Source organism: Haliaeetus albicilla, chromosome 8 (assembly GCF_947461875.1).
Source record: "Haliaeetus albicilla chromosome 8, bHalAlb1.1, whole genome shotgun sequence".
Classification (NCBI taxonomy): Eukaryota; Metazoa; Chordata; class Aves; order Accipitriformes; family Accipitridae; genus Haliaeetus; species Haliaeetus albicilla.
Genome location: NC_091490.1, coordinates 1,243,440 through 1,271,014, shown reverse-complemented (window position 1 = coordinate 1,271,014; position 27,575 = coordinate 1,243,440). Strand labels below are relative to the sequence as shown.

General features: G+C 41.1%; 1 protein-coding gene across 1 annotated transcript; it reads right to left on the bottom strand.

The window, feature by feature from the left end:
• Nucleotides 1-4,583: 4,583 nt before the first annotated feature.
• On the bottom strand, nt 4,584-16,959 carry ZRANB2 (zinc finger RANBP2-type containing 2). Its single transcript, XM_069788397.1, has 10 exons — nt 16,799-16,959; nt 16,311-16,363; nt 16,073-16,181; nt 14,605-14,687; nt 12,947-13,023; nt 12,232-12,369; nt 11,181-11,353; nt 8,882-8,968; nt 6,949-7,113; nt 4,584-6,410 (listed from the first exon to the last, which is right to left on the bottom strand). Exons 1-10 carry the CDS (start codon nt 16,852-16,854, stop codon nt 6,347-6,349), a joined length of 1,005 nt encoding a protein of 334 aa, XP_069644498.1. The 5' UTR covers nt 16,855-16,959; the 3' UTR covers nt 4,584-6,346.
• Nucleotides 16,960-27,575: the final 10,616 nt, after the last annotated feature.

Sequence of the window (27,575 nt, the reverse complement as noted above, 5' to 3'; positions counted from 1 at the left end):
GAGGCGAGGCGCGGCCGGCAGCCGCTATAAGGCGGGCGGGCGGGCGGGAGGGGGACGGCCCTTCCCGCCCTGAGGGGAACGGGGAGGCGGCGCGGCGCGGCCCCGCCGCCCTCAGCCAGCCGCGGGGCTGGGGAACGCTGCCGTGCCTCAGGACGGGCCCGGCGGGGATGGCTCCCTCAGGGAGACGGGACCGGGGGCTGCCGGCCGGCCCCCCCAGCGCGATGGCGGCGGCGGGCGCTGGCCGAGCCGGTCCGTGAGCTCTGCTGCCCCCGGGCGGCACCGGGGCCGTCGCCGCCCCCCGGCCCCGGGTGTCCCGCTGGAAGCTGAACCGCTGCCGAGCCGTGAGGTGACGGGGCGGCCGCGGCCCGCGGAATGCCGGCGGCCTTGCGCGGCGGCTGCGGCCGCCTTCCTCGTACCCTGAGGGGGCAACGCGGGCGGCGGCTGCTCTCTTTTCCTCCTTTCTTCTCCCGCCCTGTTTTAACTCCCAGGGCTGAGTTTTAGCACGGTTCAGGCTCAACCGAGCGGTGTCTCTGACCTCGGGCAGAAACTGGCTTGGTTAATCGGGAATAAATAAACGACACCCCCCCCCCCCCCCCCCCCCCAGGTGTTAGGGGAGAGAGCTCCTGAGCAGCCACGACACCCACCGCACCGGAGCACCTTCAGCCTTGTGCCATTCCCACGACACCCGCCGCACCGGAGCACCTTCAGCCTTGTGCCATTCCCATGTCCTCACCGTCTCGGGAGTCTGGTGGGACCCGGCTTTGCCACCGGCACAGGTAACGACGACTCCGAGAACCCACGCCAATTATCATTACAAATCCTTGTTCCGTGTTACAATTAATTTCTTTGCTTATGAGCAGGAACTTCCTGGCTTGCTCTAGGTAGTCAGCTACCGCTAGGGATTTAAGTCGTTTTTCCTGTGAAGGCAGAGTTAACAGTTTTAAGAAGTTTTAACCGTTTTATGGGTTGAAAGCGCTATTAACAAAGTCTAGTTTAAAATGCTGCCCTGCTCAGGTTTTACTTTGTATGACTGAGCGTGCGCACGCTACATCATGCAATGGAAAAAGCCACATTTCTCATAATTAAGAACCATAGTAGAAGTTACGGCCTGCTTTATAAATTATTGAGCTGTGGCTTCTTTGTTAATGCTCAGCTTTCTAGAACACGTACAACAACCTGTCCTTAAACAAAGCAATCCAGACTTTAACCTTGCAGATGTACAGCAGGATGCCATTTGCGGAGAAAGTCCACTGCTGGGAACAATATTCACGCCAAACTCAGATGTACACAGCTTAAAGTAGAAAGTCTGGAAAGTGTGAGGGGAAAATATCCCTTCCTCTCCTCCCCCCCCCCCCCTTTCCAATTCTGACATTGAGTCGTTGATTTGGAGCTACTGTGAGTTGAGCACGCATCTTCTGTGCCCCCCCTCTGCCATTTGGAAGATCTGTGTGCCATCATTTTGTACTGTGCTTGATATTTGTGCCTCACAGTTTTTCAGCGGGAATGTTCCCTGTTAGCTTGGTTGTGGGTTATTTCTGGATGGGGTCCATAACCAGCCTATGAGAGAAAGCATCAATTTATTAGTTCCATTTTCCAAACGAAGTACGAAGCAGTCTACCGGCTTTTTTTTTCTTAAATGCATGTGTAAGCAACCTCTTTTTCCAATAAAAAGACTACTCATTTTGATAATGGGAGGACAGGTAAAGTTAGCAAATTGCGCAGGACTTTGCTCAAAGCTGTCATCATAATTGAACTGTCACAGGAGCATTACTCCCTCCTGTTGCTCCCTTGCCCAAATTTTGCAAAAGATTGCACAAATATCTATACTTTCATACTTTAAAAAAAAAACAAACAAAAACCCAGACCAAAACAAACACCCTATTAGCTCATGTTATTTCTGAATAAAGAACAGAAACCTCCTTTTTGTTAAAGGAATTCTAGACAGAAAATTCTATAGCCAGTGATACATTTTGATTAATGCTCCAAGAACAAACTACAGAATCATTTAGAAACAGTAGCTGGAGTTTCTTCCCCAAAAGTCTGTGAAAGCTACAGCGTAGGGACTCAAGCAGAGGTAGCATCCCTAGCAGGGAAACTCCTCAAACAGGAAATAATTGTAAAGACAGGCTGATCCTCAGGTGTTGCCACTGACTGAGAAGAGTGAAGGAAGCGTTACCAGGACTGGAGGGGATGTGCGACAAGCCTGCCCCTTAAAACTTCCACCAGCTTCAGTCAAACCCTTTTCCCATTTAAAATATCTTTTTCATACTGCCCAAGAATATTCACTTTAGGATCTTAGTAACTCTGCTGACATCTGACTTGGAAAGGACTCAAGCATTAAGTCTTTTGGAAGACAACAGCAAAACATCACGGTTACCAGCTAAAGTGAGGTGGTTACAGAGAACAAAACTTCGGCTCTAAACCCCTCCATTCACATCCTGTACCGTCCTGGGAATGCCAAACTCCATTGGTCAGCTCTTGATTTTCAAAATTTACTTTTAAGAAGCCCTTTCTGACACCTGAATGAAAGGCACCAGGTCTAATACACTATTACTACTTAAAGTTATCCTGCCATACTCAAGAATTGTTTTTCAATATTTGTCTAGCAGTGCTACATTGAAATTGGAAAGGTTTCAGGTAAACATCTTCATCAATGTTTGTATTTTTCATTACTCTTTATGCTGGTTTTGGCTGAGATAAGAGTTAATTTTCTTCACAGTAGCTGGTATGGGGCTATGTTTTGGATTTGTGCTGTAAACAGTGTTGAGGAGGAGGAGATATTTTTGTTATCGCTGAGCAGCGCTTACACAGAGTCAAGGCCTTTTCTGCTTCTCCCCCCACCCCACCAGCGAGGAGGCTGGGGGGGCACAAGGAGTTGGGAGGAGACACAGCCGGGACAGCTGACCTCAACTGACCAGAGGGATAGTCCAGACCATAGGACGTCATACTCAGCATATAAAGCTGGGGGAAGAAGGAAGGGGGGGGATGTTCGGAGTGATGGCATTTGTCTTCCCAAGTCACCATTACACACGGTGCAGCCCTGATTTCCTGGAGATGGCTGAACACCTGCATGCCCACGAGAAGTGGTGAATTCCTTGTTTTGCTTTGCTTGCATGCACAGCTTTTGCTTTCCCTGTTAAACTGTATTCATCTCAGCCCATGAGTTTTCTCGCTTTTACTCTTCCAGTTCTCCCCACAGCCCCACTGGGCAGGACTGGGCGAGCAGCTGCGTAGGGCTTAGTTGCAGGCTGGGGTTAAGCCACGACCCTCTTGAAATGTTATTTACACTCAATTATTCCCTAAAGGTGACTGATGATAGGCCACTGAATTTAAAATGACATCATTCAAAACACTGGCCTGCTAATCATCAATACAAGCCCATGCTGCAACATCACCCCACCATCGTGGCAAACGAGGAAATGCCTAATGCACCGAAAAGGATGAAAACATTGCAGAGTCCTAGGCATAACAACCAACTTGCAGTAGTTCATTACAACTAAATTTAAGTTTGGGGGGGTTAGTGAGAAGCAAGACCTAACACAGCGTCCATTTAATCTCTGGTCATTCACCACAGTTGCTTCTATCAGACAACAGCGTACAGAAGTTACCTGGTGTGGAAATGAAGCAATCTTGTTTTAAGATGTACCAACATGTACATTTTAATGCTTTTTATTATTAATTGGCTACCTATCTGAAGAAAAAAGAAGCATTTTTCAGCAGTGGATTTCACTCTTGTATAAAATTAAAGGCTAGTCTGCCTTTAATTTTAGTAAATTTCAATTACTACAGAAAAATGCTTATGCAAACCCACCATCACTATTCATGAATGCATTTGATTTTCCTTAGAAAAGCACATTAGGCCTAAACTTAACCTAATCAACACTTCCTCCATTGCCATGACAAACTTCACTGATCTTTGATAAAGCTGCACAGAAATACCAGTTTATTTCTATAGGCAGCAATTTATCTGCCCCCAATGGCTAAACTGACAGCAAGGGAAATATTTTCTAGTGAAACAGTAATTTCCTGCTAGGCCACTGGAGATAATTCTACCCGCCCCAACCCACACAACCCCTCTACTACAGTAAACCCACACCTTTTTGCTGCGTGAGCTTAATCTAGCTTTGTGTCTTAACAGAGGTGGACCGTGTTTAGTTCTAATAGCTTGGTTCTAATTTATTTGCGATCCAATAACTACAAAGAGGGGTTTTTGTGTAACTTGTAACAGGCATGCAAAGACTACTATAGTTGATGTGCTGTTGTATTTTAAAACGTAGAAATCAAAATAATTTAAACATACTGCTTCCTCTAAAAACTTTCTGAAAAGGAGATATGGAACACATACAGAAGAAAATACCTTGAAGTTTTGTAAAAGCTCATTTTAAAAATGCTGCTGCTTAAATCCACAAATATTTTCAGTACTTAAAGAACTGAAACAATCTGAAAATGTATGATACATATGGCCAGGTAAGTGCACATACTGCCCTTCTTGTACTGCTGTAACAGAGAACAACAACAAAATAACTGTTAGTATAGGTTATAAAGAAAGATTTGCTTATGTTTCCAAGAGAAAGCACTCACTGCACAGTTGACTCACAGGTTTTATTTACACTTGTCTACAGAATCATTTTGCCTTACATTTTATCTAAGCCAAAAGAAACCATAATTTTCCTTTGTCTGTAGCCTATCATTTGCTAAATTTAAAAACTTTCATCTGTTAAGTACAGCAACAATTTTAATACAAAGCACAAGAAAAAACCCAAAGGCTAACAACATAGCATCTATTTGATCTGATCTTTACAATTTAGTAGTTGGACTTTGAAGTTGTCAGAGGCACAGTTACAAGACTAACCTGCTCTTGTGCAATCTACACACATTTAGCATTGAAATTAGATATAAAAGAAAGCATTAAAGAAGAAACTGCAGAGCATTTTTTTCTGCAAAGATTATCAAAATATTTCTACAACAAAAACATTTTGCTTATATACCAGTCCAAAAGAAGTGTCTTAAAAAAAAAAATAAAAAAAAAAAGAAAGCAGAATGTAGTTTTTAAATTTCGCTCCGTTTGTTTTTGCGCAGTTCATTTAAAGAAAGTGGTCAAATATGGGCTTGGAAGTTTTATTACTGAAATAAATGCAGATATATTGCTGTTTACTTGCTTAAAAAGAAGAATTTTCCTTAACATACTTACCTTGTCATGGCACTGAAGATACTTAAACTTTTCTTAACCAAACGGAGCTCAAGAGAGACCAAGTTTTAATGTGATATTGCTAGTAAAATAGATTCAATAAAGCATTTTAAGCCATAAATTATATTTAAGGGAAAAAGAATGACTGATGAAGAACACATTTAAGATGTCAGAACTTTCTACAGAGTTTATAATTCTCATTTTTAAATATAAATAAAATTCAGATACCTTGAAAATTTTAGTCAGCCCAAAATGAATTTTACAGATGGCCTGCAGAAGCTTCACTTGATTCCGAGAAGCTAGTTCCATATTCCTCCATCTCCAGAGTAGTTCCTAAATGATCCTTTTGCAAGAAAGGATCGCAGAGTCCTGGGTCCATGCATGTGAAAATACCATAGCCAGTACCCGCTGCAGAAAGGGCACTTTGCTGACTGCAGCAAATAATTTCTAGTGACAGGCACTGGCAGCTATGAGACTCAAGCAATGGAGAGGATAGCGCCCAATGTCTCAAACATCCTCGCTTCGACGGAATGGAGTCTAATTCACTCTCTACCAAATCATATGATGGACTGGGTATTTAACAGCTATTTTGCACTGAGCATAGCTAAGAGAGGGGCATCCATCTATACTTCAACACAGAAAACCAAAAAATAATTAGACCTAAGTACTCACTACTGTCATCCAATGGGTAACACCAGCCCTACAGCTATGCTAATCTTTTGTGGTCCCATACGAGCTACATCAAACAAGCTCAGGCGTTGGATGCAGAAAGCTCATGGGTTCTTCCTGTATTCCTCAGATACTGCTTCGTAATTGTGACACGAAGAGCAGAGTTGTATTAGAGCATATCCAACCTGTGCCTGCTCATACATGTAAGAGAGCCAGGAATCGAGTAACTGAGTCTTTAAAAATAAACCTGCCCCTTACTCAAATAATAAAACTTCACATCTGCTCTGGGGAGTTTATGGCTTAAAATGCTACCTCACTTTTTGTTTCATGAATGAACAAAGCTGCAGTTTTCCAGAAAGCAAGGACAGACATGCATCTCTACTAGCAGATTTAGCACTTCTGACCAAGTAAGACACCAAATTCTTAAAAATGTCTCATGCACTGACTGGAATTTTTTTTTTTTTTTTTTTAAATGTGAGATTTAATACATTATTTCTTTTTAGAACTTGTACGGGAACCAGAATGGGAAGATCCAGATGACGATCTGCGGCGTCTGTAAGATATAAATGGAGAAAGCATGCAAAGAAATAAGTTGAAATTAATTTTAGCATCCACTTTGAGTAGTCTGTATCCTATAATAGCTGGAAGCCAAGTATATCTGATAGGGGCCTTATAAGAATATAGAAATAACTTTAAACCACTTTAAGCTCATGAATGTGAATTTAGTACTAAAAATGTAAGTTTAAGACTGAAAGCAGAATACAATTTCTAAATGCAATATTTACTTATGAAAATAAATCAATAATGTACACATTAACACTTTCACACACTGAAAAGAATGGTGACCCAGGTCTTTCTAAGGAACATGCTCCTACCAGGAGGAAGTTTCATTGGGGTGGGGGTTGGGGGGCAGGAAAAAAGCAATTACAGAGGTTTTAATAGGAAGTAAGAGTAGGGGAAGTGAGAAAACTACTTTTAATATCAGAATAACTGATCGGATTCAATTCTTTCCCAGTGAATCTCAGTCCTTCAGGAAAAAAAAAAAATCACACATTTAAATACACCCATTCTTATTCTACATAAACCCAAACCTTTCGGGTGACCGTGATCTCGATCGTCTTTTTTTGCGATCACCAGATGAAGAAGATCTAGAACGACTTCGCTTCTTGCTTCTCTCAGGGGAAGATGATGAACGAGAGCTTGAGTAAGATCTTTTTCTTGGGGTGGAAGACCCCCTGTAGGACCTGGAGCTGGATCTTTATTGATTAAGAAATAAATCAGATTTAATTCTGGTATAATATAGAAAGAACAAAGAAAGAACAAAAAGAGACAGTTCTCATGAACACTCACTACTCTAGTTACATCAGTGTTTTGTCAAATAAATGTGTGGATGCTTTAATACTTACTCCTTAGTTATCTGCCAATAAAGACTTCTACTGCCGTGGTAGTTTTCTTAAAAAATTTTGCTAAATAATGTTTCTTGATATACAGACCACCAATGTTTCGGAAACCTCTTTCCAGCATTCACCAGAATGATGCATTTTGACAAAGAAGCCATGGGAGACTGGGACAGGAAGTAGCCTATATGAGGACCTTCCTCAGCAGTTAAATTCACAAAGCAAAATGGCTTGAAAACCACAGATGTAATGCTGATTTAACAATGTTTCACATTATATTAATGGCTATTTCACACCGGAGATTTGTAAAGTAACGTTCATCTTACTAGAATAGTAAAAACCCTCAGAAGGTAAATTTCAAATCTTAAAATAAATTTGTGTAGAGCATGAGACCTTCTACAACAAAGTATTTTAAAAAAATATCTTAGAATACAGTCATTTTGGCATTAAAAAAAAAAATGAACCAGCTTCACTTACAAGCACTCAAAGATCACTTTGGTTATCTAAAAAACCCAAGAAAAAAAAAGACTTGTGGAAAAAGTAATAGAGCTAGAAATTCCTAAACTCTAATTCCAAAATTATATAAAAACACCCAACAGGATTTTTTTTTTTTTTCCAGTAAACTGGATAAAACATTAAAAAAACCCCAACAACACAGTGCATGTTGTTGGTAAAAATATTTTCAGGGTTCTCATTGTAAATAACAAAGCAGTCTTATTTCACATAAGCTAATACACTGAGGACTCTCGGTGGATGCTGTGTGGCACAAGCAAATAACCCAGCTCAGCTGACGAGTCACTTCAGCATCTAGTGGGGGCACAGGCACCCTTTTTCTCTTCCTAAAAGTATCAATTCCATCTTGCACTGGCCCTCATGTGGCAATCCATAGCACATTTCTGCCGCCAAAGGGCAGTAGCACCATTTGTGATTGGTCTTCCCAACTCAAACTTCCTTATTTACAGTTTTAAGATTCTCTGCATGCATGGAGATGGGACAGTTCTTCATTCCATTGCAAAAGGAAAAGTCCTGCCAACAGGATGTCTGTGCAAGGACACCTCAAGGAACTTGGTGCTTTTGTTACTTTTCCCCACACAAGTCAGTAACTGCTATACAGAAAAGGTCAGCTAGCTCAAACTCCTGTCAACTTCTCACATGATGTGCTATCAACATTTTTATACATTCCCCCCACATTTATAAAGACAATAGCAGCACTATCTAGTGGAAGTTAGATATGTTAAATAAGTTATCACTAAACACAAAACCAGCAGTCTAGCGTATTTTCTAACGTTCTTCCACATCAAGTAGCCAAAGTGGAAATAGTAAAAACAGCAAAAATTACTGAAGCAAGTAAACATGCATTCAATTTCTTCTTCCTTCAAAGTGAAGATCTGTGGCGTCCACTTGTCTAGCTTAGATCAGACTTAAACTCTTCAACCAAAACCTCGCATTCTCAAGAAACACATCTGTAGTGGCAACAACCTCGTGCAGAGACCCCAGGAATTCTGACTTCCAAGATAAAAATGAGTTAATGTTTTTTTGACCAGCATAATTTTACGATGAAATCAACAAGCGGTTGGTTCTTCTGCCCTTTTTTCTCTCTGCAAGGAGAGAGTGCTACCTCATTCACCTTGATTTCGACCCACGAGATCTAGAGTGTTCTCTGGAACTGGAACGAGATCTTGATCTGGAACTGGAAGAACTTCTTGAATGGGACCTGAAACAACATGGAAGATTTTTTTTCCAGTATCTGACTTTATTTAGCAGAGTAACTACTACTGTTAGGAGTAGAGGCAACGATGCATCAATACAATTTGGCCTAGAGTCACTAAAGAAGTGACAATTTTGCTCCTACTCCCCCACTGTCACCATAGTACATTTTAAAACAGAAACTTTAACATACTAAGATGGTGCATTAAAAAAATTTATAGTCAGCTTTTTATTACATTTCCTAAAACAAAGCACAAAAATCAAACCGTATTGCAGTTATTTGGCAAAATGAAACAACTGCATATCTATTAACTATTTCATGAAATCAATGCCTTAGCTTTTAATTTGTGCCTTAACTTGAAAACCATCAGTTTCTTTGAAAAGCAGAGCAGGTAAGAGTATTAGGACTAGCTAGCTCAAATTTTCCCCAAGTCAGTTCTCACAAGCATTTTGTAAGCAGTTTCAAGTTTCATAAAGATTTCCCCCTGCATTAAAAATTTAGTAGTAGTTAATTCTTTGCTAAAATACAGACATATCTAACACTACTTGTAACTAGTCAAAATAATTTTAAAATTTTTCATGTTGATGGTTTTTCTTTAAAGCACAAACCACAAAAGATATGCAAAAACGGTAGCGGACTTGCAGTAACCATTGTAAAAAGAAGGCATTGCAATCAAATTCTAATAGTCTTTTCAGGAAAAATGTATTATACATGCTGTCAATCTCTCAGTTTATATTGTTACCATGTCTTTCTCACTTTGCACTCTTCTGTGCAAAACAGAAGTGGTATGAACACATGCTAACCAGAAAATATATTTAAACTTTTTTAAAAAAACACAAAGAAGTATCCACAAATGGCAACTGATATTTCCAATTAATTATCTGTAGCTAGAAGCGAAAAGTTCAACAGAAAGTTGAAAGATCCCTAGCAAATGTCAGTTATGATGAGCTACTTTTTACCTCCCTGTTAACATTTGTGAATTAACAAACAAAGTTAGGGCCAGATGAAGTTCTGTCTTTGACCTTCCCACTCCTAAACCTAAGAATTATACTCAAATGCAGCCCATACTGGCAGCGTACTGTCCTCACACAGGACAATACAGCCACTTCCTCAAAGATCTTGCTCCACATCTCACTTCATTTACAAAAAATGCTGAGAGCCGGTCAGCTCAGTCACTATTATTCACTTAGTGCTGCTCCTTGGAATCAGGCTGCAAATACACATCTCAAGATGGCATCTGAAGGAGCGGGGAGGCCGACAATACATATGGTGAAGAACATAATTTTTCATAGAAGAGGCAGCATGAAAAAAAGCATGACAGCAATGGGGAGAAAGACAAAACCAAGACAGAGGCTGACATCTGGTTAGTATAAGGGTCTGAAGAATGAGGGCAGTGATCCCAGCGGTGAGAGCAGAGAGGGGCAGTTACAAAGCTAGGAAGATTAGAAGAAACTTGAACTTTATGTATAACCCTATGAGCTAGTACCGATTTGAGGTTTTAAACTTATCAGTATCATCCTTGTATTAGTTGTAAGGCAGCTAAAAAGCTACATGATTTATATCACATGATTACACATTTATGGAATTGTTCATATATTACTGAATTTAAATAATAATGTGAGATCTTAAATCTACCCAGTAAACTTTTTTGTGGCTCCATTATCAGTATAAACCTTTAGTGTTATTCTGACAACATTGCCACTGTACTTAAAGCTTTGTCGCTTGCCAACAAACTAAGTTCAAGTTTCTCATCTTTATTTCCAGGATATTTTCCATTCTGTCCTTTCACTGAATCTGTCCGAACTGCATCATCACTGCCCTCTTCTGCCACCTCCTCCCACTTGAACAATACCACCCTTCTGCTTCTCTGTTCAACAACTCTACTTAACATTGCTAAAAAAAGTTCACCCATTGAATCACATATGGCCAACAAGCCTAAAAATGAAATTGAAAATAAGTTATATTTTACATTTTTTTGAAGGACTCAATTGAAATACCAACTTAAATTTACTAAAACAAGCAACAAGACATATGAAGCCTCCCTACTGAGGGCCCACAGAAGGTCAGAAAAGAACATTATCTACCTGTGTAAATTCTGTACATAGAATTGTTAACATTATGAAACTAAAACTGTAAGGCAATCAAGAAAAAAAAAGTAAATAAAGAAGTTAGATACTGACATTTTGCCTGGCGTTACCCGTGACCTGTACCCGTTTACCTGGACCTAGACCTTGAGCTTGAATGAGAGGATGAGCGCGATGAAGATCGTGAGTGGGAAGATCGAGACTTAGAACGACTGCGCCTATTGGATTTCTTTTTCTTATTAGTGTCCTCTTCTTCACTGGCGTCAAGATTATATTTTGAAAGGTCAGCATCATCTTCATCCTCATCCTGAAAAAATGCAGATATAAAAAAAATACTTAAGAAATATTTTGATTGTTTTCTTCAGTTAGTGTTTTTTACTTATTCTGTGGGTTATTTTGTGCTTTTTTTCAAACCTTTGAAAATACTGTTGTTAGTGCATTTAATGAGATCCAAAAATTTTAAGAGTAAAGAGTGACTGAAAATTTGTCTTTCAAAGCAAACTATTAAAAAGCTTGCAAAACCCCCATCTGAAGTCTCATTTTCTGATACTTAATGACGTTAATGAAAATACAGACATTCATTTTTACCAGTTATTTTAAATGAGTGCCTGGAAGAATTTTCAGGCTCAAAATCTATAACCATAGCATAACTCTGCAGAGACATGTTTCATATGCAGAATTTGGTGACTGCTGTGTTAAAAATAAGCACATACGTGTGTCTCTGCACGACTGTTGTCCAAAGATGTGGACAATCCAATACGTGATGATCATGCATTTCAGGAAAGATGAATATAATCTCTGAATATTTTATTCCCTTTTATCAAAAATAAATCTGACGTGGTTTTAAAAGGCTAAGAATAAAATTCAAGAACATTCCCTTTATATGGTAACCATACATACAGGCTCCAAATAAAGATCTCAAAATTTTTTATTCTGATCTCAGATAAGCTTTTAATTTTTTATGGTTTAAAAAAAATTATACATCTCTGAATGCAGGTATTTAGAACAAAACAAAGCTTGTGCACAAACTTTACAGAAGCTGTAGACTGCAATACTCTGATAGCTACTCCTTTACATTGCTCTAAAGGCAGCTCAAAATACAGATGAAACCTCACCTACTAATACTAAACAGCACTGTAATAATAATTAAAAAAAAATTTCTAGGAAAAAAACAGAACATGCTACCTCATCCAATTTATATTTAGAGAGATCTTCATCCTCATCCTCCTCATCTTCCCCTTCAGATTCCTTATCTTCTACTTCCTTCAGGATAGATGCAGGACCAACCGGCTTCCCTCTGTACTTTTTCTTTTTGCGTCCAAACTAAGAAATTTTATTCCATTAGAATACAATTTAATCAAAAGTAACTTCCAACTGTATTTTTTCATAAAAATTCTATGAGAAAATATACATCAACTGCAAACAAGGTATTGCTCAAAGGGAAGGAAAAGTATCATGAAACCAATTAGCAACAAGAAACTTCCTAAAGACCTACTTATCTTAGATACAATTAGTACCCACAGACAAGATTAATGGAAATCTGAATTTAACAAAAGAGTATTTCATACTCGTGTCTATGGGTTATCTTTATAAAACAGTGTTGAACATCTGGCTGAAAACAACATGCATGACCCTGAAGCCAGCTCCCTAAGAAGTTTAATGAACTCAGCTTGTACCAGTTTAATTTGAACTCATTCTTAAGTTTTTAACCCCCAAAAAGACAAAACAGATGCAGTCACTTTCAGTTCAAAACTTTCACACTTGAGCATTTGACAAAAAGATGCATCACAATGTATTCCTGACTCGCGCTTTTCCCTTTAAGGAAATGCAAATGCACACATCCTAAACACAAATCACACAACACGCGTCTCTCCAGAGTAACACCTGCACCTAATCTTACCTCATCATACTCCCCATCTGATTCTTCACGTTCTATATATTCAACATTCTCTCGTTCATTAAATCCTCCTCCGTATCCTTTAAAAAGGGGTAAAACAAGACAATCTCTTGAGCTGCACCAAATTCAGCTACATTAAGCACAAAGTTTAGAATAAACTTTCACACAGGTTCTGGAAGCCTTCAGTGGATTTATAAATATATGCCATAAGAATGTAACATGATCTCAAGAGGAACATGAATTGTTCCCACACATGTTTATTAAACATAGTTCTTCAGAAACCTAATTGAGAAAATGGATTAAGACACATAAACAACACAGAAGCAATAGCTTTTAAAAGAATGGGAAAAAAAAAAAGAAAAAAATTCAGGATTACAGCTGTGCTGAGCAACCAGCTTCCCAGAAGAGCTCTGGCAGGGCTGCAGTGTCTGACAATTGCCTCGGTGTGGATAAACACAAGAACATCTCCAAAGGGCTAGAGTAAAGGCTACTGCCCTTGAAGACCAAAATCCCACCTCTGAGAGCAGCCAGTAGCCAACTGGGAAAAGCAGGCAATGAAACGTGAGGTGAGGGCAACACCGGCAAACTGCTTTCCCAGCTGCTGGTGTTGCTGCAGCCCCTTTGCCACAGCCAGGTCCTACGTGCACACAGCCTCCTTGCTGGCCTCTGGGCATGCCAGTCTGCTCCCATATCGCAATTGTTCTGTGACGTACAAGTCACGTATATACCCTCAGGGAGCAATAGGAATAAAAGCATCCTGTAGTTGCACTGAATTGTACAACTGCCAAGATCTGCCTTAAGAATCTTTCTATTCCTTTTTATAACGTAAGTGGAAAACTTCAACGGCTCATTTTAATGTCAGCTGACTTTGTAATTTACTGAAAGCATGTGCAATATGCTAGGTGTCCTGCACGTGACTGTAAGTTTACTCTGAAGGACACCAGAACTTGAAAAATTAATTATAAAAAACATTCAATTTATGAAATATTATAGGAAATATAATTAAATATTATTCTTCAATAAAAATATTTTAAAATATTCTTTTTCCTTTTGAATAATAAGCTCTGTGCTCTTCTCCATGCTGTTTTTTTCCTATGCACTAGTGTTACACTCTATGCATTACATTCTCTGCCTGATCCCGTTTGCAGAGGTAACAGTATAAATAGTTACGACTGCCCTGTAAGGATATCTTCTGTTCTAGTTACCACCAGGTTCATTGCTAATGCAGGAGGAACTTTAAATGTGTCACAGTGTGACCAAACCTCAAACCTCATTAAGAGATAACAGTCTAATCTATACAGCCTTTAATGCTGTTCTTGTGACTGCTCAGTCCTCTGCAGTCAGACACAACATATACACGAGACCTTTTGGAGTTTAATAAAACACTGCATTACTTCTTCCAAATGCCTTAGTATAAAAATCAAATACAGAGGCAATTTAAGCCGAATATTCATTGACTTTCCAAATGAAACCACCACATACTTTACACACTACTAAAAGTAACCAAGTCTAAGAACCTACAGATTTATTTACATATGGAAGATCATTCAACTTTGCTAGTTCTGCTGCAGAAACAATCCCTTTAATTAAATTACATTGTGATTTATAAAAATAAGTTTTCATACAGTAATTTCAGTATTTTAAAACCATATACACCTTACCTGTCCTTTCCTCCAATTTAGCATACTTTGGAGTATTACACATATTACATTCTGATCTTCTGGCCCAGTTCACGTTACCACATCTTCAGAGGCAAAAAGAAGAAAACAGAAATAAGAAACATTTCATTCAAATCAAAAAGCTTAAGTGTTGAGGCAACACTTAAAAAAAATAATCATAAAAATGTATTTGCCGAGTTTTAGCCGTGATCTGCAGTCACCAGTACAACACAATTAACTCCAAGGCCAACAGTCACAAAGACACAAAGAACTGCAAGAGAGACTAGGGGTATTTCACCAGCACAAGGATGATGGGAAGAGGACATACTGTATAAATCAAGGGGAAAGAAGTAGAGAGACTAGGGGTATTTCACCAGCACAAGGATGATGGGAAGAGGACCATACTGTATAAATCAAGGGGAAAGAAGTAGAAGTAATAGGCAGGTAGGCAGACAAGTTAACAGAAGTAAGACTACACAAGAAGTGTTAAAATTCCTCACTACTCTCCACTAGTGGCATTCACAGTTCAGGGGAGTTAACAAAGAAGCTACCACGGGAATAATGCTCATGAGCAGTCACCGTCACCCACTGATGCTCAGGTAGTTATAATGCTTCCGCATATGCTGCATTTCTATCTTACAGCATCCTAAAAGGCCACTCGTACTTCATCCATCTGTAACACTATCATCAGAATGCTGCTCAGTCCCAAAGAGGAGAGGAGCAGGTCCACAAGACACAGCCTAGCTATGAACTTGGAAAGACATGACAATCCTGAAGCGTGGCATCAAGTGGATTCCCCTCAGACATGGGGACCCATGGCGCTGCCCAGGAAACCTGCCTGTCTCTTACTGCAGAACAGTGCAAATGGAAACCCATCAGGCTGAATGCAGCTAAGTTCTGACAGATAAAAAAACCCCCAGATTTCACTGGTCAGACAGCTTACTCAATTGGCAAAAATGGAAAACCTTAAAAGTGCTCCAGAAAATCTGAAAGCACCTTTCAAAAATCAAAGCATATCATTGACGTAGTCCTTTCCTAATTTAGATCTTCATATTCTCAATTAATGGCCTGGGGAAACATCCAAGAATTTAGCTATGTGCTAAACTTTACTCGTTAAATATTTAGTGAAAGTTAGCAATAAAATATACTGCAATGAAGGTGTTACTTCTATCTATGCATTTCTTCCAAACTCGAGAAGTGTCTCAGCTTATCAGAACACAAACTTTTACCTGTCTAGTCTTGATTTTTTTCAATCTTTTTCCAGTCATGTTAATTAAGTAACTGCTGTCCAGCAAACAAAAACAAATGCTATCCTCACAGCAACACACTACTAGTGGAATAGGTGTGAGTTTTTATCACTCCTCTCATCAGCACAAGTAAATCTATACTGACAAAATTAAGTATCGTATTGTAGGTGTGGTGGTGGTGTGCGGCTCTAAGAAAACACTCTGCATTTTTTAAAAGGGCGTACGTTTTACACTGCCAGTCGTTAGCACTGAAGAGGCCACGACTCTTTTCAGCAAGTGTCTTTCCTATTTCAGTCCCTCCAGCTTTCATCATTTTGGCTTCTGTCGTTTTTTCTGGAAAAGAAGAAAAAACAAACACAACGACAAAAAACAAACAGTTCTCAAACATCTTGCTTCACGATTAAAGAGATTTAATATTCTTTTGTTTCAAAAAGAAAGAGATAGATCTTCTCAGATACTCACCTCTTCCACATCTGTTACAGCTGGTTCGTCTAGCAAAGTTAACATTCCCACACCTGAAAATAAGAACAGAAAGAGAACGAAGACGCCCATTAACGCTGGAAAGTGCACACACACCAGACTTAAAAAAACCCACCTTTATATTGCGAACTGAACTTGTTCCAAATTAAAACACGAAGTTTCTCAGGCCGTGCCAGAGCCGGGGGGGGGGGGGGGGGGGGGGGGAGCGGCCAGTTCCGGACCCGCTGGGCGGTGCGCAGGAGCTGTGAGACCCTGCAGGGAAACGCGGGTGGGAAGGAGGGAGGGAAAGAGGGAGGGAGGGAAAGAGGGAGGGAAAGAGAGAGGGAGGGAGGGAGGGAGGGCGGCCGCCCCCCGAGACCCGGCGGCCGCGGCTCCCCCAGGGCGGCCCGGAGCTGGTGCTGTCCCGCGGGACTGTCCTGCCGCGGACCCCACGGCAGACAGACACCCCCCGCTCCACCGCCCACGCTCACTTCTTGTCGGGGCAGATCCAGTCCCCGTCGCTCACTCGGAAATTCTTGGTCGACATCTTGGGCCCCGCCGAGCCCAGAGCCCAGCGCCGCCGCCGCCGCCGCGGAAGAGGACCGGGGTCCTACGCTGGGCGGGCTGTCCGCCGCGCCTGCGCCCTGACCGCCTCAACGAGCCGGGCCGCCCGCCGGGGGGGATTTTGGTCAGGCAGCGGCTCGGTCGCCTCAGCCCGGCTGCGGGAAGGGGGCGGGGATGGGGAAGGAAGGGCGCCCCCCAGCGGGCCGGAGGGCCGCCTGCGGCGGCGAGGAGGTGGCGGCGCATGCGCAGTGCGGGGCGCTCGTGTCGGCGGCCGCCATGGGCGGGCTGAGTGCCTGAGGAGAAAGGGCGGGAGTGGGGCAGGGGGCCGCCATGGGGGCCGGGGAACCGGCCCGGCGGGGCGAGGGAGCCTTCGTCAGCCCTGGAAGGGTGGTGACCGCTCGTGGATGAGCTCATTTGTTCGTGGCAGTTTCTTTTCCTCCAGCTGTTGCTGTGGCTCTGTCATCCCGAAGTCAGAACTGCCCAGGCTCCTCCTCGAGAGCCAGAGAATGCCAGCGTGTAGACCTTCACTTCAGTAAAACAAACTGAGAAACCGTCAGTTGCGGGTATAGAATGAAAAAGAAAGTAAATGGGGTCTCGTTTTCACAGATGAGAGAGCGCGCAAGGTTCAGACTGGCTTCTCAGTGTGATGGTCTCAAGGAAATCCCCATAAGAACACACAGAGCGTTTTAAATATGAACAAGACAGAGCACTGGTATGAATATTAATGTTAGAGTGTTCAAGTAAATCCATTATTTAAAAAAAAAACCAACACTTTTAAAATTACGATTACAAAACCACTCCATGGTTTGCCGGTGGCTGTGTTTCAGCAGCGGGATGCCGGCCTCCATTTCCCAGTCAGTGACCGGGGTGCCCGTGGCCGTGCCCGTGGCCATGGTTGTGGCCGTGGCCGTGGTCGTGGTCGTGGCCGTGGTCGTGGCCGTGGCTGTGCCGGCTGAGTGCAGCTGCCTGGGAGCAGCGCTGGCACGGCTATTCTCTTGGCAGCTCCTCTTTCAAACTGCCTCCGATCCCCTTTCTCTTTTCTTTTTGGACTGGAAATGATCTGGCAAGATCTGCCGCGCTTAGGTTGACCAGCACTACCTAATTAAGTACATGCAATATTTATAGCAAATGTTATTTTCCTGGCAGTTTTTAATCCCTGTCCCTCCTGTGCTGTAGCCACATCCTGTGGAAAAACTATCTGGAATCTGGTTACGGGACTGGTTTTTATCACATCCACTCTCCAGGTCATGAGGCAAGATGACAGTGTTATTGCTAGTTTTATATAAAAGTATAAAACAGCATGGGTGCACTGGAAAGATGCGTTGGGGCATCTGGTTTGTCTGCTGCAGAAGGCTGTGTACAAATTCCCACTTAAAAAATGCCCATAATAATCAGGGAGGACTAAACCTGCACTTTTCTGCAGCCGGAGAAGGTCCCAGGCGAAGGGCTGTGCTGGAATTTTGAACAAGGGCTGTGAAAAGTCTTGCTTTTATCTACCCCAGAATTAGAAGAACAAGGGGAAAGTACCAGGTGAAAAGGAGGTGGTGGCAGGGCAGCTGCTGCAGAGCTCACCGGTCAGGACTGCCCGTACACCAGCAGCAGGTCTTGTGCTGCACTGGTGTTTGTGTACACAGCCTATTTACGAAGTGGTGCTTCACAGACAGGCAGTGCAGCCTGCAAAATTTAAAACCTCGATTAGTAATTTTTTTCTCCAAACGACATTCCTTTATGGCACTGAATAATCAATGTAAGCTTAAACAAGATACCAGCGTCTTAGTGCTGTAGTAGATGGCAACAAATCTTTGGTCACTTTGTCAGCGCCGATCTTTAAAATGAGGTAAATAAAAAAGAGCTTGAAAAAAGCTGGAGGATCCAGTTGCAGCCCACAGCGCCTGGTACAATCCACTCCTGCCATTGTACCGTGTTTTAGTCAGTACAGCAGGTGGCACTTCAGTAACATACATTTTTCCAGGTACTGTTGTTATTGCAGAGTAAAAGTCTGCTTTTTTGTGGAATTCAGGGGAGATATTTTAAATATCGACGTATTGATAACTCTAAAAAAAAAAAAAAGGCATCACTGTCACCATGTATGATTGGCACTGGAAATTGAGTGCAAGATTATCTTTGAGTTGCACATGATACAGAATGTGAAGTTGGCAAAGTGCATCAAGATCCTGTAGTATGCATCTCCGTTCAGACCTCCTACAAGCAGGATTTTTCCACTATCACCTGCCTTTTCCTGGGAAATAGGCACTACCCAGCTGCTCCCTTGTTTTTGCTTGGGGGAGGCTCTGCTTATGTCAGTAGGATTATAGGGAGTAACCAAAACCAGAAGTTGGCCCCTAAAAGTTAATTCATTCCTGTGTACCTTCAGGAAATACCTTTTCATAAGTAACAGGAATATCAATCATAAAGTGTAATATCAGGGAGACAAAAAACACCCAGACCTACAGCACAAATTAATGTGTGATGGAAGGTTTTCTTCATCTTTAATATCCTTCTGCTTATTAAAAAATATTGGCCAAAGCTAGCATGTTAGAAGAAAATCGGTATCTGTTGACTTTAGTAAGAATTGGATTGAACTTCAGCGCACTGAGGAGAGGCATTGTTCTGAAATCCCCGGTTCCTATGGAAATCATGGCTTGTGAATTCGTTACAATACTCTCAGAATTTGGGTCTCTCTCATGCTGGTGTCTGCAGAAACACCGAAGAAGGGTCAGAGCCTGTGCAGAAGAAGTCACAGCCTTCGCGTGGCTTCTGTGCAGATACAAGGGTCGACTTCTACAGAACAAAATTTAAAATGAGCTTGGAGGATACCTCTCTACCTTGAATGATAAAATCCTCATGCTGTTCAGGTCAGAATAAAAACCCCTTAACAGTCATTTCAAGGACAGGAATTTGTTCACAATCCCTGGATTTCCCTTCAGGGAAATCAAGGCATGCAAAACTTACTTTCTACATTAAGAAATGAAACAGAATACGCATCATTTTAAAAATAAGCGCAGGCAAAACTGCAATTCACCTGATAATAATTTCAGGCTTAAATATTTTAAGTTACTAAAATATAATGAGAAGAATATTTAAGTGGCATTTGTTTTCTGCTAAAGGAAACTTCCCAGAGGAGTCTCTGGCCAGGCACCTGCAGCCAGAAGTTTGAAGTGATCAACTGCATTTTGAAACCAGGACCTTTCCCTGTATGTGCAGAGGGGGTGTTTCTGTAACTTCCGTTTGTTCAATTTACTTCAAAAAACAGATATATTAAAAGCTGAAAAGCCAACTGGGGACTGAAAAAAAAATTATTTATCTTTTAATTTATGAATAAAAGCAAGGCCCAAGCAGACAAGATCTTCTACAGTCTGGAGGGACGCTGTGACCAGACACAATCTGGTGTTCAATTCAGTGACTATACAGGATATTCCCTTTATTTAATAAACAGTTAGCTTTACTTAAAGATTTTTGATATGCTGATCTTCTTTTCCTGTGTTTCTTACACAAAGTTTCATTTAAATATCTACTCCCCATTTCAGAATAGCTTGTGAACAATTTTATTGGATTCCTGTTTCTATCACAATACATTTTGGCTTCAAATGTGGGTAAGGAATTGATAATAACCAAGTAAATGAGAAATACATCACCCATCATTTCAACATAATGAAACCGAACAGTTGAGAATGAAAAAATGTACAGAAAACTATTTAATTGGCCTGTCTCTAGACAGCCCATTCCTACCAACAAGCCCTGAAAATCAGTTTTCCTGAAGAAAAACTAAATGGTACAAAGGCCAGCAAGATCAAAGTCAGGTAATTAAATGAAGGTTGCCTGTGCTGCATAGCTCTTTCACTCTGGTTTTCATGTCCCTTCCTGGTATGATGTCTGCATGCCATGCTCTTTATTAAGCAACTTGGGGCACCTATGTTTTTAAGCATCACTTTAAAGCACTTAATACTTTGTTGATGCTTTCCAAGACATAATAATAATAATAATCATTTCAGATCTATGAGTTAAAAGAGTGCAGCATGCTTCCATCAGGTGAAATCTAACTATTATGAAAACCTATTTCTGTTGAAATACACTAAATTATACTGCAAAATAGTGTTTGATTGTTCGTTTTTCAAAGCGCATCACAACTTGACAGATACTTGTTTAAACAAGAAATAGTGAAAATGTGGTGCCTATGTTAGAAAGTGCAAATGCCATAAACCATTCAAGACACTCACAGGTTTGTGATTTACCATGAAATACAAGGACTGCTGTGCTGGAAAGCAGTTTTAGGATATACCATAGCATTTGGAGAGCTGGTCTTTCAAAGTTTGTTTCAATTCGCAAGTGTGACAGACGTTTGGTAATAGAGTTTTTCAAGCAAGTGATGGGTACTGACATGTCGCTCAAACTGACGTGCGTTTGGAGGAAAGATTTTCTTCAACATGTGACCTTTACAGAAAGTTAGACATTGCTTGCCATTTAATAATTTAATAGTTAAAGTATGATTCAAGCCTGCAGAGAGTACATAAAATCACAAAATGAATGTTTTAAATAATAGTTTAAATGTGTTTGGTTTAATAAGAGTTGGCAAATACTTACTAGATCACTTAAACAGGGGGCTAAAAGGGCCTTGAAGAGGTCGCTTAGTCCTCTGCCCTGGTTCAGCGGCACAGTCAGTTCAGGAGACCAGTGATGACAGCTGCCGGTTTAATCCCAGACCAGGCACTCCCCATCTGTGCTCTGTAAACCGCCCTGTAATCCAGCCTCTGTCCTTTATAGCCAAGCAACAAGTAGCAATCAGAGATACTTCTGACCTAAATCTTTCTTTCTGCAGATTAAGGGGACTACTTTTTGTCTTTCCATCAGCTGATATAGAAAAGGCCTGATACTGTTCTCTTTTATTAACATCCTCTGGCACTTGTGGAGGGACTGTTCCTCCTCTCCGTACTTAAAACACCGATTTTTAAAACTTTCCTCCTTGGCATTATTTTCTAGATCTTTGATCATTGCTGTTGCTGAGCTCTTGGCTATCCCCAACGAACCCCGCTCCCTTGGTGCAGTGTGAGGGTGCAGATGCATACCGTGCTCTGCCTGAGGACTGTGAATGAGGTACAAGGACTATTTCATTTTGCTTTTGTGCAGTGCTACTATTTGTGCATATTAAAATCATACTTAGTTTTTTTCCCAAGGGTATCACATCATGAGTACTTGCTCAGTTTATGATTCACCATAGGCCAGTGCCTTTTGTAGTACAGTTGCTCTTCCACTTGTTCACTGTTTGAGACTTGTATGTTTGATTTCTCCCTCTGAAGTCTGGTACTTTGCATGTGGTCTGAGTTGAATTTATTTTTTATTAATTTCAGATCAATTCTCCAAATGCCCAGGTAATTCCGAATACTTAACCGGTCTTTCAAATTTCTTTTGATTTTCTTTTTTGATTCAACCTGGATTGCATTTCCTTAACCTGTGCACATGCATGTCACACAGCTAGGTCACAGGCTTTTCTCAAGTGAAGGTAGATCATACCTGGATATTTCCTCCTGCTTGGTGGAGATGCTGAATGGAGTGAAATGAGGCTTAACATAGAATCATAGAGTCATTGGATCATTTAGGTTGGATATGCAAGTTTTGTTTTCACATAAACCTTGTATATTTTTTGGTACTAGGTATGTTATTTGCTGTTCTGCCACATATTAAATATTTTTACATGTCATTAGTAAGCCAGTAGTGGGAAATACTCTGCCTGAACAGTGTGTGTGAAACCACCTCAGCTTTAAAAGGAGAAGCATGCACGTTCACTGCCTTGACGTGCTTTGCATATGAGCCTTCACATCCACCATCAACATGTAATATAGAAATAACATGGAGTTTCAATAGTCAAATGTGCAGGGACAATGAAGATGGATCATATTTTATCATTAAATTTTTACTCCAAAACAATAACAATATAGTCTCTAACCGAGATTTCTCTGTTGTTGACAACAGCCTTTCCTGCAATCAGAATTGTGATACAGATGCATCATTTTGTCCAGCAAATTTTACCTGTCAGGCAGTTGTTTTAATTCTAGTGCTTCTTCTCAGAAATAAATAAGGTGTCATGATACACTTCACTCTTTTGACAGGAAAATCCAGACATGTATTTGCCCACAGTTTAGTTGACATTCGCACTACAGGTTAGGATTTTCTTTTAGAGCCACAGGAGGTCTGGTTTAGGTTTTTAATCTTAATCTCCAAAGCAGATGTAAAATAAAGTAATGTTTTCATCATCATTTAGGAGAAGTAACCTATCCAGCAAAGGTGTATTTCTGGGTACATGAAAGGGTACATTTAAAAGTGACGCTATCCAAGAACTTACACTGTATCTCCAAAACATTGGAAGAATTACTTTTTAATGCAGCAGCTAAATATTCTGTGGCTAGCTAGATCTGACAAGTAGATGTCATAGCTGATGTAATCCAGGGATATTGTTTTTTTTCTAAGAGCAACTAAGATACGTTCTTGAAATTTAAAATTAATACTTTTTTCCCCAAGATTTTCTTTTAAAAAGGAGCCAGTTTGGAAGAAGACGAGTTGCCATGCTCTAGCCAAGTACAGGTTGAGAGGACCAGTGATGATTCCTTGTTAATACATTCAGAGATGGTAAATGTCAATGAAGGATAAGGATTCTCTGACTTGGAGGATAAATGACAGGATCAAATAGTTATGAACTGATCATGAATACACTTAGATAGAAATTAGGAAACAGAGTCTAGACATGCAATAATGAAGGTCTGTAATGGTTTTCCAAATAAAATTGGGGAAGAAGAGTTCTAAATAACTTAAGATGGAGCTTGGTAAACACAAGGAGAGGGTTATTTGATTTGACAGAATACTTACTGGAGAGGGGGAGCTCTGTCTGTGGTATGAGAGTTTCTGAGCATCACATACACTGGCTTATCCCGGGAATTGGAATGGTGACTGGATCATTGTTTTCACTACATGGTGCTGCATGAGTGTGATGCTCAGGGTTCCCCTTAGTCACCTGTGGAGGTCCCAGAGTATTTTTTTCCTCCTTGGCAGGAGGCTTTGTGGCTGCTGCTTCTCCCAGCTTTCTCTGAAGAACTAACTGATGATGATGAGATCTGAAGTCAGGAGAAAAAGTTGCTCAATTTGCCTTTGGTTTTGGAGGATTGCTTTGGTTGCTTTCACAGAGTAAAGCCTTCAGGATTTGACATGGTTGAATAGCCAGCATATCTATATTCCACCCTATGTTTTTTGGTTTTGGATCAATTGCAAAAGTTCTTGCAACTTCCATAACTTTGTATTTCATAGTGCATGTTTTGCATATTAGCTTGTAAGTTTAGAGTAATTAGGAAATCTTTAGTCAATGCACCGAAAAGTCCACCACGGAATTTGTCCTGCCACGACTCTCTCTGTTTTCTGCAGGACACATGCTGTGTGACAGCAAGAGCTTCTCATGCGGGTGGCTTACCCCATGGTTACCCAAGAAACTGCTCTGTGGCTGCTAGTTGCTGGGTTTCTCTCACTTTTTCTCCTGTTCAGCTCCTCTTTTTTCTGACCCACTTCGACATCTTTCAGGAAAGGACTGAAGGATTCCTCTCTGGAATCAGAGGAGTCTGTCAGACAAGAAAAAAACCTGAAGACTTGTCCTGTGTTCCTTTTTTAGCCAGTTGCTGGTGCACCATGGTCTCTGCAGATCATTACGTGAGGACACCGCAGCCTCTTTCCTCTGGTATCTCAGTGTCTCCGGAAAACACAAAAGGCATTTCCAGTATTCAAACCTGATGGTGTAAGCGAGCGGTGGACTGGTTATAATGATGACACATGTGTCAAGTTTGGGAAGGATGATGTCTGAAGGGCTCTGCGCCGGTAGCGGCTCTGTGCTCCCGTGTCACTGAAGGAGTAAGACTCCCAGCAGGAAAAGCAGAAGAGACAGTCTCTAAACCTGCTGCTTAAAGGAAGGAGATGCGTTTAAGAAAAATATACATAAATAGGCCAATATTTATAATTTTCAAAAGGTATATTTGAACACCATGTAGGTGACATGCAGAATAAATAATGCCCTAAGTGACAGCTATAATTGCTGTGGTTCAAAAAAAGCACATTTTGAAGACAAATTTGTTTGAGCAAAAGGATTTAATGGGCAAGTGCAGTAGAAAGAAAGGTGAGGCATGTAAAAAGAAGATCTAATATACATTTTTTAAAAGCCAGGTTTGAAAGGGTTCATCATTTAAGGAGTCATTGTCAAGCAAAACAAGATGTGATTAACCTTTCCCATGCTTGTCCTCCCCTGCTTTTCTTACGCTGCATGGTATCACCACTAATTAGCGTGCGGCTGGAATCGGTGCAATGGGAGGATCTGTTAGATTTCCTCTGCTCAGCCTCTCGAGGAACATTCATCACCATGGCATCTGAGCACCTTGCTGCTGCGAAAGCGCCCGTCTGCAGCAGCACAGCAGGGATATTTCGCTCAGATGTACCTGGAGGGCTTCAGAAGTTTCCAGCTCTTTGTGGGGGTGTTTCTTTGCTTCGTCAAAAACTTTCATTTGTCTTTTCGCAGATTCTGCCCTTGTTGAAATCAACAGCACTGCGTGGAAGATTTTGCAGATCAGTGTTTACTCCTAGAAATTTCATGTTAAGTAGACAAAAGTGTAACTTGGTCACAGAAATAATTAACCCCTTTTGTACCAGTCAATTTTAATCATTATTTTCTACTGTGTACATGTAAGTAAAATGTATTTGGCAAAGTATCACTTACTTTGGCAATCTGCCTCTAAACACAAGTAATACAGTCTGTTCACATGTATCCCAGTTGATGGAAATGTGCCAGTAGTACATTTAAAGGGTAGGGAAAAGTTCCAAAAGAAACTGCACCTAAAAGTTTTTGTACTAATTTTAGCTACAATATTACTATTTTGAGCTATATTTTTGTTGATGAACATTGAATTGTACGTGTTTAGGACTCTGAAGTCAGAGTTAGGCTGCTGACTTCTCCTCCAGTTTCTGAATGGTGTCCTTACACTTGTAGTTCATTGCTGTTGCTTTGCTTTTTGTGTCTTACTGACATGAAATATTTTGCTGCTTCTCCAAATTCTGTTTTGAGAAAATGAAACAAAATAATTTAACAATTTGGTTTAGGTAAAGAACTGAACAAACCCAAAGAGTGAATAATCAGGAGGGTCCTCCATGGTTTGCTCTGTCATTTCCTAGAGGTGCATCTCTGTGACCTGATTCTCAGGATGTCCAAGGACAACCATGAGTGTTCCTTCACTGCCAGGGAATTTGTGAATTCTCATACATTGCTGCTTACCAGCCAGAATGCAAAAGCAATTTTGTGTCCTCATTTCTACAGCCAATTCTGCTACAAATTTGCACATTTCAGTGAAGACAGTCTCTCTTTTTCCAGAACGTTAAATTACAGTAACATCAGACACACAAAGTCATTTTGACAAGTGTCCTATTTACAGAGAAATGAATGGCCACAAAGGAGAAGAATTCTTCCCCCCCCTTCTTTCTTTTATTGTAGAAGAAAACTCTTGAGTAAACTTTGTTTTTCCTTAAACTGCAATTATAAATAGAATAAGGAGTTCAAAGTACAATTTCAGTTCATGTCGTGCTTCAAACCAACATGCCACACCAAACCAAATGAAGTCAAATGAATCCAGACTCAGAGACCACTCTGGAGATGTGCTGGGTCTCCTGGTCGGAAGCTAGAGAGATGTCAGTGGGCTGACAACTCAACAGATAAGTGCTCCGCACCTCCACAAGACAGAACTTTTTTTCCCCAAAGCTTTCTGAGATGTATTCATCACGCTTTTCCATGAGGTTGGATCAGATCCTGAATTCAGCGCAAACTCCTGGCAAGTGGACAATCCAAGCACTGAGTGAAGCAGAGGGGTATACAGAAGGGCTTTCTGAGGTCTCCCACCTGAAGCAGGTCTATCCCCAGCATGGGATCAGGCCAGCCATGGCTTTGTCTAGCTTCATCCCAAACCCTACAGCAAAGCCCAGTACGCCCCCTTCCCCCCAGAAGAAATAAAACCCCACTGGTCCTTCCTGGGGACCTTGGGGAAGGTGCAGTCCTCACCACAGACCACCAGTCTTGCCTTACAAATGCTGGCAAAGCCTGAATGTGTTTCCCCCAAAAATGAGCCCTGGCAGTGTGCATGAGCCACGCTCCCAGGCTTGCACTGGTCCCACCCAGCCTCCTCTCCTTGTTCCTGCAGCTCCAAACCCTGCCTCGGCCAAAAGCAAAATGGTGCTGGTTCAACACATCTGGCTCCATTTAATGCAAGCAGAAATGAATTTTGTCCTTATTGTGTTAGCAGCTATGCTTTTTTGTTAATGACAGAAATTTTGAGTGCTGTGCAAAATCTCTGCGTTGCTATGGTTATAGCACAGCCATTCCCAGACTCTCCCTGAAGTAGCCAGAAATCAAAAAAATCCAAGGGACGCTATGAAAGTAATTCCCAGTAGCATGGGGTTTTCAGATGTTTCTCCTGCTGTCAGTGGGGAATGAAGGTGGCAAACTAGGTTAGTGCCATCGTCTTAGTTTTAAGTAGTACAAAATTCATTTACAGCTGGAAACTTTTCAATTTAAATTACCTCCCGGGAGGTATCCAACTTAAAACTTTGGCGCTAATTTCTACAAGCATGTGCAGTTTTTTCCTCCCAAAGCTAAAGCTATCCACATATTCTCTTATCTCCCCTCTTTCCTTCACT